Consider the following 13863-nt stretch of genomic DNA (forward strand, 5'->3'; position numbering starts at 1 on the left):
AAAAGAAGAAGATATGAGCTGGAAAAAGAACAAAAAGAGATCAACCATTTCAAAGAGAACCCGAAAGGGGCATGGCGGAAAATAAAAGGGAAACGACAAGATATCATGGGAGACATCAGCCAAGAAGACATGTATGCTTATGTGGAACAACTTTATGTACACAAAGATGCTAAGGAAATGATTGGAAATCAACCCGAGTTGCAAACGAAAGAACCCTTGACTATGAAGGCAACTCTAAAAGGTATACAAAAGCTTGAGAATGGGAAAGCATTAGACACCAATAACATGAGCTCGGAAATGCTGAAATGGTCAGGCAAGGTGGCCAAGGAATGGATCCATAGACTCCTAAATCAAGCAGCCACGCAAGATCTACCCGCAGATTGGCAAGAAAACTGGATTAAGGCCTTATTCAAAAGTGGGGACAGAAATCAGCCAAAAAACTATCGCACTATTATGGTTGGTTCATGCATGGCAAAACTCTTGGGTAGAATTTTGGAAAAAGAGATCAGTGTATGGGCTGAATGTAATGACAAACGTGCAATTGGTCAAGCAGGCTTTAGATGTCAATACAGCACTATAGATCACCTCATGTCGCTCAGAGTATTGATGGAAGAAAGCCGATTGAAGGGCAAAACTTTGTATTGTTGTTTTGTGGACTTCAAAAAAGCGTTCGACATAGTTTGCAGAGATGGTTTGTGGAAAAGAATGGAAAACATTGGAGTTCCGATACACCTTAGAGGGGCGGTGGCTCGTCTCTACAAAAAGGTGAGATGCATGTTGAAAATGCAAACGGGTTTCTCCCAAGAGTTCGAAAGTAACATGGGAGTGAAACAAGGCTGCCCTCTGTCCCCAACACTTTTTGGATTACGTATAGATCAACTTGAGGACTTCATACAACAAGCACTCGCACAAGAAGAAGATAGACCAAGTATTGGAGCTTTCATACTTTGGCTTCTCATATATGCGGATGATGTAGTCCTCTTTGCATATAACCTCAGGTCATTACAAAGATCAATGGATGCCATGCATGCTTTCTGTGAAGCTACGGGCTTAGCTGTCAATGTGAAAAAGACGAAGATTATGTCCATAAGAACACACGAAATAGAAAATCAGCCCAAGGTGATGTACCTAGACCAAGCAATCGAAGTGGTGGATAGTTTTAATATTTGGGAGTGGATATTCCTTCCAATCATGCATGGGGAAGTTGTGTAAGAAGCAAACTTGATACGGGCAAGGCCAAATACTACCAATTTGAGAATATGTGTACACAAAGCAATATCCGAAGATGGGAGATCAAAACAATGGTATTTGAAACGTGCGTAGTACAGACCATACTATACGGGGTGGAAGTTTGGGGTGCTAGCATATCGGCCAGTACATGGAACGAAATAGAAAAGATACAAAAGAAGTTCTTATGTAGACATATTGGGGTCAAAACGACGACACCATACTCCGTGATGATGTTGGAAACAGGCAAAAGGCCATTAGAAATGAAAGCATTGTAGAATGTACAAATACATTATGAAAGTGAAGAAGATGTCTCCCAATAGAATACCACAAGTGGCATAGGGAGTCGGTTGTGCACCACAAAAAACCAACAAGAGCAAAATCCTCTCCTCAAGTCTGGTACAAGACATCAAGAGATGGTTTGCAAGATGGAATGTGGAAGCATATGTAGACATGCCTATCGAAGAAGGAAAAGAAGGAGATTATATGCTGAATTTTGAGCTGACAGCACTAGACAGTCTCCACAACAAATGGAAGACGGCTACACACGGTTCTAAATTTGAATACTACTGCAAACATGTACACACAAAGTATTGGGAGGCATACAAAATGTCAGAAACACAAGCTCACATAAGAACTCCTATGTGTCACCGAGCAAGAAGAGCCATCACTATGATGCGTATGAGAGCTCACAGGCTGAAAGTAGAGACAGGAGGATGGCTGAAAATTGATGAAAGCCAAAGAGAATGCACCCAATGCAGTTTACAAAAGATTGAGGATGAGACACATGTGACTCTAGAATGCCCCGCATACACCGACATACGCGCTGATTTTCAGCAGCTTACAAGGGGATGCACTACTCTTGAGGAATTGCTCTCTAAAACCGACCCATCTCCTACAGCTCTAGGCATATACCTAGCCAGTATTCTAGAACATCACACACTACTCATGGAAAAGGCAAAGGGTGCTACACACCACACACCCCCGCAAGGGGAGTTTGCTTAGAGTTTTCGAGGGTCCCATGGGTCATTTTGGCCCCCCGAGGACATAAATATCAAATCAAATCAAATCTCTCTCTCTCTCTCTCTCTCTCTCTCTCTCTCTCTCTCTCTCTCTCTCTCTCTCTCTCTCTCTCTCTCTCTCTCTCTCTCTCTCTCTCTCTCTCTCTCTCGAACTTCTTAAAGAAGCGTCCTACACTAAAGAAAACGGGCATATTCCTTGGAGATGACCTCCCACTCACACAGCTTGCTCATATGAAAGAAGTTATGCCCGAGATAATGACAGCTCGAGAGAAGAGGAAAGTGGCGTCCTACAAGGATGGACGAGTGGTTATTCTGGAGAAGCGCCCCGCATGACGGCGCGAGACTTGTGGGACCACAGTTAGAGAGTGGCTACATGGAATTGCAATGGATCTTTGATCTTTGCGTCTTGATGTAGGGGCCTTTGAGGATAGTTTCACAGGAAGAGACATCATTTTCTACTCTGAGAGCATCAAGCCCCGGGGCAATCCATGCCCCATGTGAGCGGATACAGATGGGAGACAACTTGCAGATAGGAGAATCGATCAGAGCGCAGAGGACGAGGTTCAAGAGGAGTGGCATTCTTATTCAAGGAGGAGCTACAGTCTCTGATACATATAGCTCAAAGGGATGAGCATGCAAGGTACATGTGGGTGAGACTGAAGGCAGAGACAGGCAGATATCTCTACATCGCTATTTGCTATTTTCCTCCTAGTACGTCAGTATATGCATCACCTAGAGGATAGTCCCCCTTCTCTTTTTTAGATGATGATATATGGGAGTTTTCTAGAGACGGCGACATTATTATCTTGGGGGATTTCAATGCTAGGACTGCCCACCACCAGACAGTATTCTATGATACCTCAGAGAAGTTGATGCGGGAGCTTGATATTACAGAAATGGGCCTATCTCGATTATCACAGGATGAGGAGCACACTGAGTATGGCAGATACTTGATTGATATGGGGACTGCACATGGATTGGCCATTTTAAATGGCCTACAGAGATTCCCTGTAGCTGGTGGTTTTATTGTTTACATGCTTTCCACATCGGCATGGCGCTGGTACAGTGGATTATGTTATGGCTCCGCCAGGACTCATTCCTTCCTTTCACGATTTCATGGTGGAAACTAGACCGATTGGGGTAGCAATCGATCATGCTATCTTGTATTTCATTCTATCGTTCCAGTTCAATACAGCTCCATTGGGAGAGGCCTCCACATATACTCGGTATACCTTCACGAGGGAGACGGATCATGTGTACACTGATGAGATATACAGGCAGCTATGCACTCAGCAGCCAGGACGACCACTAGATGAGCTCGCCCAAATTCTGACAGATGCAACATCAGAGGCATATCCCCACAGCCAACCTACACGCAGACGATCCGGGAGCATGCCTTAGAACAGTTGGTAGGATGAGGAGTGTAGAGAGACGAGGATCAAATTACAAAGAGAGGTGCTCATGGGTATTACTACACATAGATAGTCACGTATTATCTTCCACCGCCTAGTGCGACGAAAGAAGAGGGCTTACCTATCTTAATTAGAGCGTGATCTGTATCAACTGTTTATGAGTCAGGAATCTAGTGAGGCATGGAGGCTTTTCAATGAGCACTCTCCACCGCCAGCCATCACTTCCACAGAGACATTGGGGGAATATGCTACATCTCTCTATCAGCATCGGGGCAGCCACCTTTGCCTGACCCTCCAGAGGCATGCCCAGAAACATGTACTTTCTTTACTGCTGAGAGGGTAAGGAAAGCCATTGACAAGATGAAGACAGGAAGAGCACAGGATCATGATGGTTTGCTAGCAGAGAACTTTATCCATGCCAGAGACATGCTTGTAGAGCCTCTTGCTATGATGTTTTATTAGAGCCATGTATGAGGGTTTCCCTGAGACTTGGCCTATCTTCAAGTCGGGAGATCATATGCTTCCCGGGAATTACCGAACCATCATGGTTGGTCACACTCTAGCTAGGCTATATGCATCAATTCTTGAGCATGAGTTAAGTGGATAGGCAGAGAGAGAGGGCATACGAGCAGCAAGACAGGCAGGGTTCAAGAGAGGTTTCTCCACTTTTGACCAGATTTTGACACTCAGAGCCATTATTGAGGAGGGTAGACACCATGGCAGGAGGATATATTGTAGCTTTGTGGATTTCCACAAAGCCTTTGATACAATGCCACGAACCAGACTCATACATAGATTGCAAGACATGGGGGTGCCCACAGAGCTGATCTGGGGAATCTTAGCTTTATACAGGACAGTGGTAGGTACGTACTACTCAGGGCATGTTCGACATGGTTCACTCGACCATTGGGGTGAAGCAGGGTTGTCCCCTATCTCCGACTCTCTTTGGGATATATGTAGATGAGTTTTTAGATTATGTGCATACAGAGGGTGATAGAGGTGCTCAGCTTGCAGGGACATGGATTCTGTTGCTATTATATGTTGATGATATTGTGCTAATCTCCGATTCTCCAGAAGGGATGCAACGTCATTTGGATGCACTACATGTATTTGCACGGGACAGTGGATTGTCTGTGAACCTTGGTAAGACCAAGGTAATGGTGTTTAACACCACGGCGCAGTGGGTAAGGAGATCAGTATCCTTTATACACAGTTTACTGTTTATGGGACCTCCCCAGAGACAGATATGCTCGGCTTGCCCTGGAGTCATCTCGACAACTAGCATTACAAGGGGATACAGCATGTTGGTATGGACAGATGACAGTATGGTTTCAGTCACATGGTTTCGGCATGGATAGATTGCCTCCGTTCAAAACTCCCTGGATGCACCCTCCCTGTCTCTCACACGAACAGAGATCACTAGATTCATACGCCATGATCTGATTCGGCTAGATACCAAGAGCACATGGATACAGCCGACACAGGCGTTGGGCACGAAGATGGCCTTCTACAGAGAGCATCTTCTCCAACTCAAAGAGGATGGTTTTGTGACTAGGCCTGCAGAGTCCAGACATGGATACACACTTATCTCATGGGATATGATGCGCTATTGGGCAGATATGCACATCCTCACATCAGCTCCAGATTGAGACTAGCCAATTTCGAGAGGTACCAGCAGGGGCCAGGATATGTCACCTATGTCGCTTAGAGTCAGAGACAGAGCTGCACTACACAAGTCATTGCCCGGCGTACTACGAGATACGAGACCGCTTCTTGTCTATTCAGAGAGGGTTTTGGACGTTTTCTAGAGTCATGAGATACGAGGATCAGAGATGTCTAGGATTGTTCCTACTACAGCTGCACAGACGTAGGGAGAGCTTGCTGAGGACATCAGGGGAGAGACATTCTCAGAGACAGATCGCAAATTTCTTTACACCAGCCAGGGGAGAGCCAGAGGAGCAGCCATCACAGAAGATCTCAGAGCCCACCCACACTAGAGGTACGTTGATTGATCGAGCCATTGAGCTAGGCATATCCAGACGCCCACGACCTCGAGGGGTCTCCCACCATCGACGAAGGCTGCAATAGAAGATCCAAATCACTCTAGCTCGACATGCAAGACGCCCAATCAGAGTATTATGGAGGATGTTGATGAGATTCGACAGCGACCGATGAGAGATTTCAATTTAACCCACCAACCCCCCCCCCCCCCCCCCCCCTCCCTCTCCCTCTATCTCGTTTCAGTTCCGGATCAGCTTCAGTTTCATTTCCTTGGTGTTTTAGTCTTAGTTCTTTGTACTTTCCATACTCAGACATGGTATCAGATTCACCAATTGTAACTTTTTGGTCTCATAGGTCATTTTGGCCTTTCAAAGACATTAATATAACATTTCTTTCATTTAATCTCTCTCTCTCTCTCTCTCTCTCTCTCTCTCTCTCTCTCTCTCTCTCTCTCTCTCTCTCTCTCTCTCTCTCTCTCTCTCTCTCTCTCTCTCTCTCTCTCTCTCTCTCTCTCTCTCTCTCTCTCTCTGTGTGTGAAACAAATCACAAACTTCTTTAGAGCTGCCACTGGACACCCGGAGGAGTTACTACCACAGCAGAGCTCGTCGCCTCACACCAGAGGCACACTGATCGACCGAGCGACTGAGCTGGGGAGATCCAGACGCCCACGACTGCAAAGGACTACACAGCATCAACGGAGGCTGCATCAGAGAATTCGGATCACTTTGGCCCAACATGCACGACGCCCAATCAGACTGCTGACCATGGAGGAGATTGATGAGAACCGCCAGCGACCGATGTTGGATCTCTTGTGATCTAGCTATCCCAGCTAGCTACTTAGCTCACACCTAGCAGTTTAGGATTCCATAGTATTTTATTTTGTGATTCTGTCATTTTGAGCCAGAGACAAAGATACATTACATATGTCATTGCAGAGTGTACTATGAGATACGAGGCCATTTTCATTGTCTATTCAGAGAAGGTTTTGGGCCTCTATCTAGGGTCATGAGTTATGAGGATCAGAGATGTCTTGGGCTATATCTACTTGAGTTACACAGGCATAGAGAAACTTTACTGAGGAGAGTTGAAGAGAGACAACCCCAGAGACAGATCACAAATTTCTTTACACTAGATATTGTACACCCAGAAGAACAAACAGAGGAGCAGCCAACAGTGGAGAAGTCTGCCCGCACTACTGGCATTCTCATAGACCGAGCCTTGGAGCTAGGGAGATCTAGACGACCCCGATGGAGAAGAGGAGCTACACAGTTTCGAAGGAGGCTACAGCAAAGGATTCGAGCCATACTTTTTCGTCGTTCAGAGTGTAGATGAAGATGGATCTCTATGAAGATGGATCTCTACTTCCCTCCCATATTGTCTACACATTGTACTGCTTAGTTCACACATTTCACGCCTTTCACCTTTCACACCTATCAGCTTAGTTTAGGATTCCGCAATATTTATGTTTTGTTATCCTAGTTTAATTTATTTTGTTAATCTGACTTTGTATCAGATCCACCACATTGTAACTTTCTGGTCTCATAGTTCACTTTGGCCTTTTGAAGACGTTAATATAACATTTCATTACATCTCATCTCATCTCATCTCATCTCTCTCTCTCTCTCTCTCTCTCTCTCTCTCTCTCTCTCTCTCTCTCTCTCTCTCTCTCTCTCTCTCTCTCTCTCTCTCTCTCTCTCTCTCTCTCGTTCGTCAAACTCCATCCTCTCGAGCTCTCTCTCTCTCTCGTCAAACTCCATCCTCTCGAGCTCTGTCATCGTAAAACATGCCAAAATATGGCTCTAATTAGGGTGGTCGAATTCGAAAGCTTAACTTATAGTTTTCCACTAACTTATGAGCCTATAATACATATAGTTCTTTTGGTCTACCGTTCCGGGCCCCCTCCTCCTTCCCGTTCCATCCCGTTCCGCACCGTCCCGTTCCGGGTAACTTTGCCCAAAACATGCAGTGTGCGCACAAATGACTTTCTAGCACTGTACGGGCCATCACTCAGATGCATTTGACCTAAAAACTAAACCGACACGTTCCTCTAACCTAAATATACATGGTTGTGTTGCCAGATGCCCACCGAAGTGTAACAACAACCATCAAACACGTGTAAAAACCGTTTATGCAAGAGGGTTCCAAAACTGGAACTGTCTATATGATGGACTTGTCCGGACATGAAACAAGCTAATAAAATTGTTGGAACTAAATCGCTTAAGACTCTGTAAACAAACCTTGGTGCGGAAAACGTACTAGCAGCATGTCCACATGGCACATAGAGCCCTGTGCACGTGAGACTCTTGAGGGCCCTCACCCCCATTACTAAAGCGGTATTTGCTTTGCATTGAATAAATGGAATGTCTTACGAATGATACACCTCAATGCATGGACTACTAAACTCAATGGGAGATTACTGCAACTCTTTGTAGGAAGCACTCTCGGGGCAGATCTGATGGAGCAATGACTTCTCCTTGATGCGGGTTACAATTACCACTGCATAGAATGATTCGGAGTTAATTTGGGTCACCCAATATGAGAGAAGAATGGGCTGACAGCAAGCTGCAGAAAACGCAGATGAAACTGCAAACTATGGGGCTGAATTAACAGAGAACGGTGAGGAGGAGGATGGGGAAAATGATGGGGAAGCAATGGCTGATTCCCTAGGCAGCAGAGGCGCCTCTAATGGGCCTATGGAGAGTGGGCTTGGACGAGGCTGTGATAGCTGTCCCAAAATGCTATTAAGAGGGCAGGAAATAGAGGATAATGACTACACAAACACCAGGAGTGAGGGGCGATGGCTGATGGCAAAAAGACCGGCTGCTGGTAGCAAAAAAGCCAGATAGGCCTCTCCCAACTGAGGACACTAGGACTAGTGAAGGGTCGCTTGTCTATCGTTTAAAAGCTGGCCCATGATCTCCAATTTCGTGATGTCCCCGAAATGAGTCAAAATCGTCAAATGTGCGCGCACAGTTTTGGTCAAAGAAATGGTCAATACCTTCCAAATGGCTCCCTGGTTGACACGGGATCTAGACCATGACTTGCCCCCATCCTAATCAGAAGCCACTTAAGTGTAATGAGACCCATCAAACACCTTATGCAAACCATACACAAAGAGGGTTTCGGCTGACAAAACCCTAATCTAATCGACTTGTCTGGACATGCAAGTGTTGGAAACAGGCTCACAAATTTCAAGTATAAAGGTCCCTAAGCTCTATAGACAAAGTTTGGCTCTAGAAGTAGATTTAGCATGTCCTTGTGACCCACACAGCCAGTGTAAAGCTTCTAGATGCAGTCCATATGGAGGAGAAATCAGCATGGCTGACCATCTCATTGGACCTATAGACTCATGGAGTCCATCCCCACGTCAAGCCCTCAATGCTTGATATAACATCTGCTATTACGGCAGTCGAAACTCGGTGAGAGCAGCGGATCCCAGAAGAAGTTTCTTGCTGAAGGTTAACCAGTTAAACTATAAGATAAGTCCTGTCTGAAGATAACAAAGTCAATCACACACTCAGCATAGAAAGGATGGCTACTGCCTGGGCCTACGTCAGTCACCGCATGTCCAGTTCTCTCTTAATAGAAGTCAAAGTCTACCTTAACTGGTGGCCACAATTTAATTGGTACCAAATTGTAATCACAAACATGACAAACAACAAAAGCAATGGATCTATACTTCACCTGCTGGGAAGGGATTGAATTGCACGTGAGACCCGAGCCATGAATCCAGTTGCTGAGGTTGGTCTCTGAAATCGTATGACAGGAGCAAGCATACTAACTAAAGCTGCATCCACAACAACGCCAACAACAAGATCTGCCATGTACAGCTCAAACTCATTCCAAAAATCATCTCCTCTCTTTTGCACTTCAGCAACCGTTGCACATCCAGAATCAATGGCAATCTGCATCACCATTGTGAAGTGAAGCCTTAAAAACCAATGTCTAAAATGCAGAGTCCAAAACATAATATTGACATCAATAACATTATACCTCAATAAGTAGCTTGAAAAGGAAACTTTGGTCAGCTAGCATGCGATTGCGAAATGCACTGCTAAAGCGAATCGCTGCTCCCAAAGGCCATTTTGCACCCTGAAAATTTAATTTTGAGAACAGGGTACAAACATGAGCACTATGATATCAAAAAAGTGTGTGCATGCAAGTTTGTTTCAGAAAATTGCTTAAGAAGAAGCAAATACGAGACAAGTATTTGCAATCCTCATTCCTCTTGCTGAAACATCTATGCAAACAGTAGCTTCATAACCTAGCCTAGAAAGTCAATGCTAAAGACCGAGTCTTGCACAAAAATGCTTGGAGTTTAGATTGGATCAAGCACAAAAACAAATACTCTTGCTAAATTAGCTACAACTATTATTCTAAATGAAATATAAGAATAGTTGGATCCATAAGTGTGAAGGCATATTTCAGATGTACATCAAAGGATGACTAGAGCATCACAGACTAGGACCATCCTATCAAGCATTAATATAAAAGAAATACCGAAAGAGGCGGCTGTCTTTGGGGCCAATCTCATTGGGCACGGAACTACGCCAAGCCGTGTCGACCGAATTGAACTGTGATTTTTAAGTTGTGAAGTATTTTAAGTGATTCTCTCGTGTGTCATGTTCGATTCCCGACTTGGGGTGCCCAAGCCTGTGACAGTGGTATCAGAGCATCAGGCGTGTGCTTTTCTCAACGCGTACGGGTCCTATCAAAGAGCAAAGAGGGCACTTGGACACAACTTTGGAAATTGTTATTGAAGAATCTTCGTGTCCTGACCCGGCGCTTATTAGCCACTCCCACTCTTACTTCATCGCGCATCGGACGCACTTCTCTCTTCATTGCTCTGTCTTACAGGACATAAGCCAAAAAGAATCCCAGATTACACATCGGTTCTCATGGAGAATCTGACAGAGAAACACCTCTCAACAGGAACGCAAAGAAGAGTTGATGTCACGTGACACATCCAACCCTATGTGTCCGTGGACAAGCTACAGCATGATCAGGGTTCAATCAGTCCAGTCAAGTCTAGATTAGAAGTGATCTGGCACTTTTGTGAGTCTATTCGTAGACCGTGCATGCCCAGTCACTTAGTATAGATCCATATCCTCTGGTTGCACACAGCATGATCATCAATATTCCCTTCAAAATCCATCAGATTCAGTCAGGGGAATTTTCCAGTCCATTTAGCCTATTTTCCCTATTTTTGGTATTTTTCACTTATTATTTTTAAGTGACTTTCCAACAAAAGTAGGTAGGGCAATTTTGCTAAGAAAATATATAAGCAAACCCAAAGTTAGCACTCAATGGCAGAAGAGGCAGCAGGAGCACCGCTCAACAGGCACCTTCTCAGCAGGACCCCAAAGGCTTCTAGCGTTTTTGCTCCACAGCAGCTTGGCTAGTGTTTTTGGACAAGACACACCAGATCAGCCTAGCGTTTTTGCATTTGCAGAACCTCGGCGACAAAAACACCATTTTCAGCCCTAGCGTTTTTGCATCTGCCAGCAACCTCAACGTTTTGCAGATCTATCGCGACAGAATCAGCCCTAGGACCAGCGTTTTCAGTTTTCAGCAGTTAGACTTCGCAGATCAAGTCCCGAACCTCGCAGATCTCACCTTCCCGCAGCAGTTCCCCGCCGCACAGTCAATTTCCGCAAGGTTTACAGTTTCAGCCCGGAAACAGCATCTGCGTTTTAAGCGCGTCGTCGTCAGATCGTCGCCATCGACATCGTCATCGACATAGAGTCAAAATTCAGCAGATAGAAGACCACAGATTTCAGCCCTAAAGTCGTCGTTGTCATCACCGTCGTCGTCACCGACATAGTCACAGGTTGCATCAATCCATTGCATCCGCATTGTACCACTTTGTGCAATCAATAAGTAGACCACTCTCGCCGACGAGAGTGGGCCTTTGGAGGAGGGTATACACTTGCACGCACAGTGTCCATTCACTTTGTTTGTGATCATAGCATTCTCTCATTAAGAACGAAAGGCTCTACCTTCCATAAGAACTAAAAGGAACCTAGAGCACAGTTCGGAGCACTCATCTTGAGCAAAGCGCAAACAATCATTCCGCAGCACCTTACATTGGTATCAGAGCTTTGGCAGTGTTCTGTATCACTCAAGGAAAGAACCACAAGAACCACAAGAATTTTTTTTGCTTGTTGAGGTCGCACGAACCCAAGTTCGCTTGGGCGTGTCGATTCCTAATCGTGTTTTGTTGAAGAGTGACAGGAATCCCAAGAAAGAAGGGCTTGTCCAGCCTCCCCTTGTGTCTCTTTTCACTCATTGAGAGCGGACCGTGCACTTAGCGGTCAGCCAATCGACGTGAGGTGGGAAAAAGCAACCTTGGTGTGAGCGCAAGGCCGCCAAGGGGTGCGCCCGCAAAAAGGAGTAGAACTCGGGTGAAGAGAAGATCCTTCTTAAACACAGGTTTGCAAGCAAAAGAAAACCTCAAGAACCCAAGAACCAAGACCCCGCAAGAACCCAAGTTCCTCGTGAACTTAAGAACCCAAGACCACAAGAACCCACGACTTCAGAATGGTCATCACTCGAAGCGGAATGGATACTTCGCTTAGAGGTGATGGGCATGAGAGAGGCGAAGAAGAATTTTTCTCACCAAGAGGTTTTTCCGACCCTCCCCCTTCCCCATCTACGACAAGGATTGCACTAACTCCTATAGAGGAGTTGAAGCAGTTGTTTAAGGAAAGACAGTTAGAACGTGAAGAAAGAAAAGCAGAAAGAGAAGCAGAAAGAAAGTCTTACGAAGAACGAAGGGCAGCCATAGAGCGTGAGCACGAGCAAGCACGCTTGGAAGCCAAAGAAATGCAAGCCAAATTTGATCGCGAGAACAAAGCCCTCAAAGAAAAGAGCGACCAACCATGAAAGAATTCTTTGCGACTCTTTTCTCAAGTTCAGCCACAGATGCAAGAGATTCGGGAAAAGGAGGCTCTCTCAATCTCTTCTTCTCCAACGCATGATACACAGGATTTGCATGATTAGGTGAAGCATGATGATGATTTGATTGACAATAATTTGCATGATGATTTGAATGACAATGATAAGCATGTTGATTTGGATGCCAATGATTTGCATAATGATTTGGATAACAATGACAAGCATGATGATTTGCATGATCAAGATGTGATTTCTCACAAGCATGATGATTTGCATGATCAAGATGTGATTTCTCACAAGTATGATGAGTTGCATGAAGATGATGTGATTGTTCACAAGGATGATGTGTTAGTGGATGCTTTTTCTAGCGAAGCTAACCTCGTTGCAGATTCGATCAGTCACGAAGAAGAAGCAATCTTGGCTCTGGAGCCTAGGTCCAAAGAACCCTCACAAGAAGAATTATGTGTTCGCATGATTGATACACACGCATTGTTCGAATGTTTCATTCGTGATCGTTTCCTGTATTTTAGTCAGCATCTTTATGTGATCCCTTTTCCTAGGCATGACATATTGTATGTTAAGCACATTTCTCTCATGGATGAGCACGAATGTATGCGGATTTTTCATGAAAAGTTGAAAAGTATGTATGTAAGGAAGTCACATTCCATGTCTCTTCCTTGGCATGACACAGTTTCCGAACGAGCACATGAAAGTATGAGCACCAAGCGTGGGCATTTCCGTTGTGAATTGCCACAGTTGATTGATTTAGATCAGCACGACAAGATTCGATCTCATTGTTTGCGTGTGTGTGGTGAACCGTTTGGCACTCCGTGTCTTTGTTCATCTACATTGCATGCACACTCTTTGAGGAAGACAAGATTTTTTCCATTCACTTTACATGGAATGGGTATGTTCATGTTTTTGTATTAGAAGTGATTTCAGGAATTTTCAGCCGTGGAGATTCTGAAGAAGGAAGAAGCATGACTCTAGACGAAGTTGAAACATCGAAGGAGCCACAGAAGACTTTGTCGCTTTCGGCGCGGCCCAAAGCAGCAAGCGTTGCAAACCTTTATGAAGTTCAAGTACCGCACGACCCACACATCAGAGTGGGCCGGCGAAGAGTCCCTTCCAGGATTCCGGATGCTATTGGCGATCTCCCTTGACGCTATACAGTTCGGTACCAGTACCTCACTTTGAAAAGGAGGGGATGTCACATGACACCAACGTAACCGCGAAACGTTTCAACCTGAAACGCGGTGTTTCACCACGAAACGTTTCAGTCCAAATTTAGAGCACAGTGAAAT

The 13863-nt window shown here is 45.0% G+C and overlaps 1 protein-coding gene across 1 annotated transcript in view; it reads right to left on the bottom strand.

Annotated features, from left to right (window-relative positions):
* LOC147453409 (protein RETICULATA-RELATED 1, chloroplastic-like) overlaps positions 1–13863 on the bottom strand; it is a 38452-nt gene that overhangs the window by 15881 nt on the left and 8708 nt on the right. Inside the window, exons 2-3 of the mRNA XM_086515590.1 lie at positions 9656–9754; positions 9347–9567 (exon numbers count right to left, since the gene is read on the bottom strand). Coding sequence (XP_086371716.1) covers positions 9347–9567; positions 9656–9754 — 320 coding nt within the window. The remainder of the gene's footprint in view (positions 1–9346; positions 9568–9655; positions 9755–13863) is intronic.

This window comes from Adiantum capillus-veneris, chromosome 7, assembly GCF_014529385.1.
Source record: "Adiantum capillus-veneris isolate H3 chromosome 7, ASM1452938v2, whole genome shotgun sequence".
NCBI lineage: Eukaryota > Viridiplantae > Streptophyta > Polypodiopsida > Polypodiales > Pteridaceae > Adiantum > Adiantum capillus-veneris.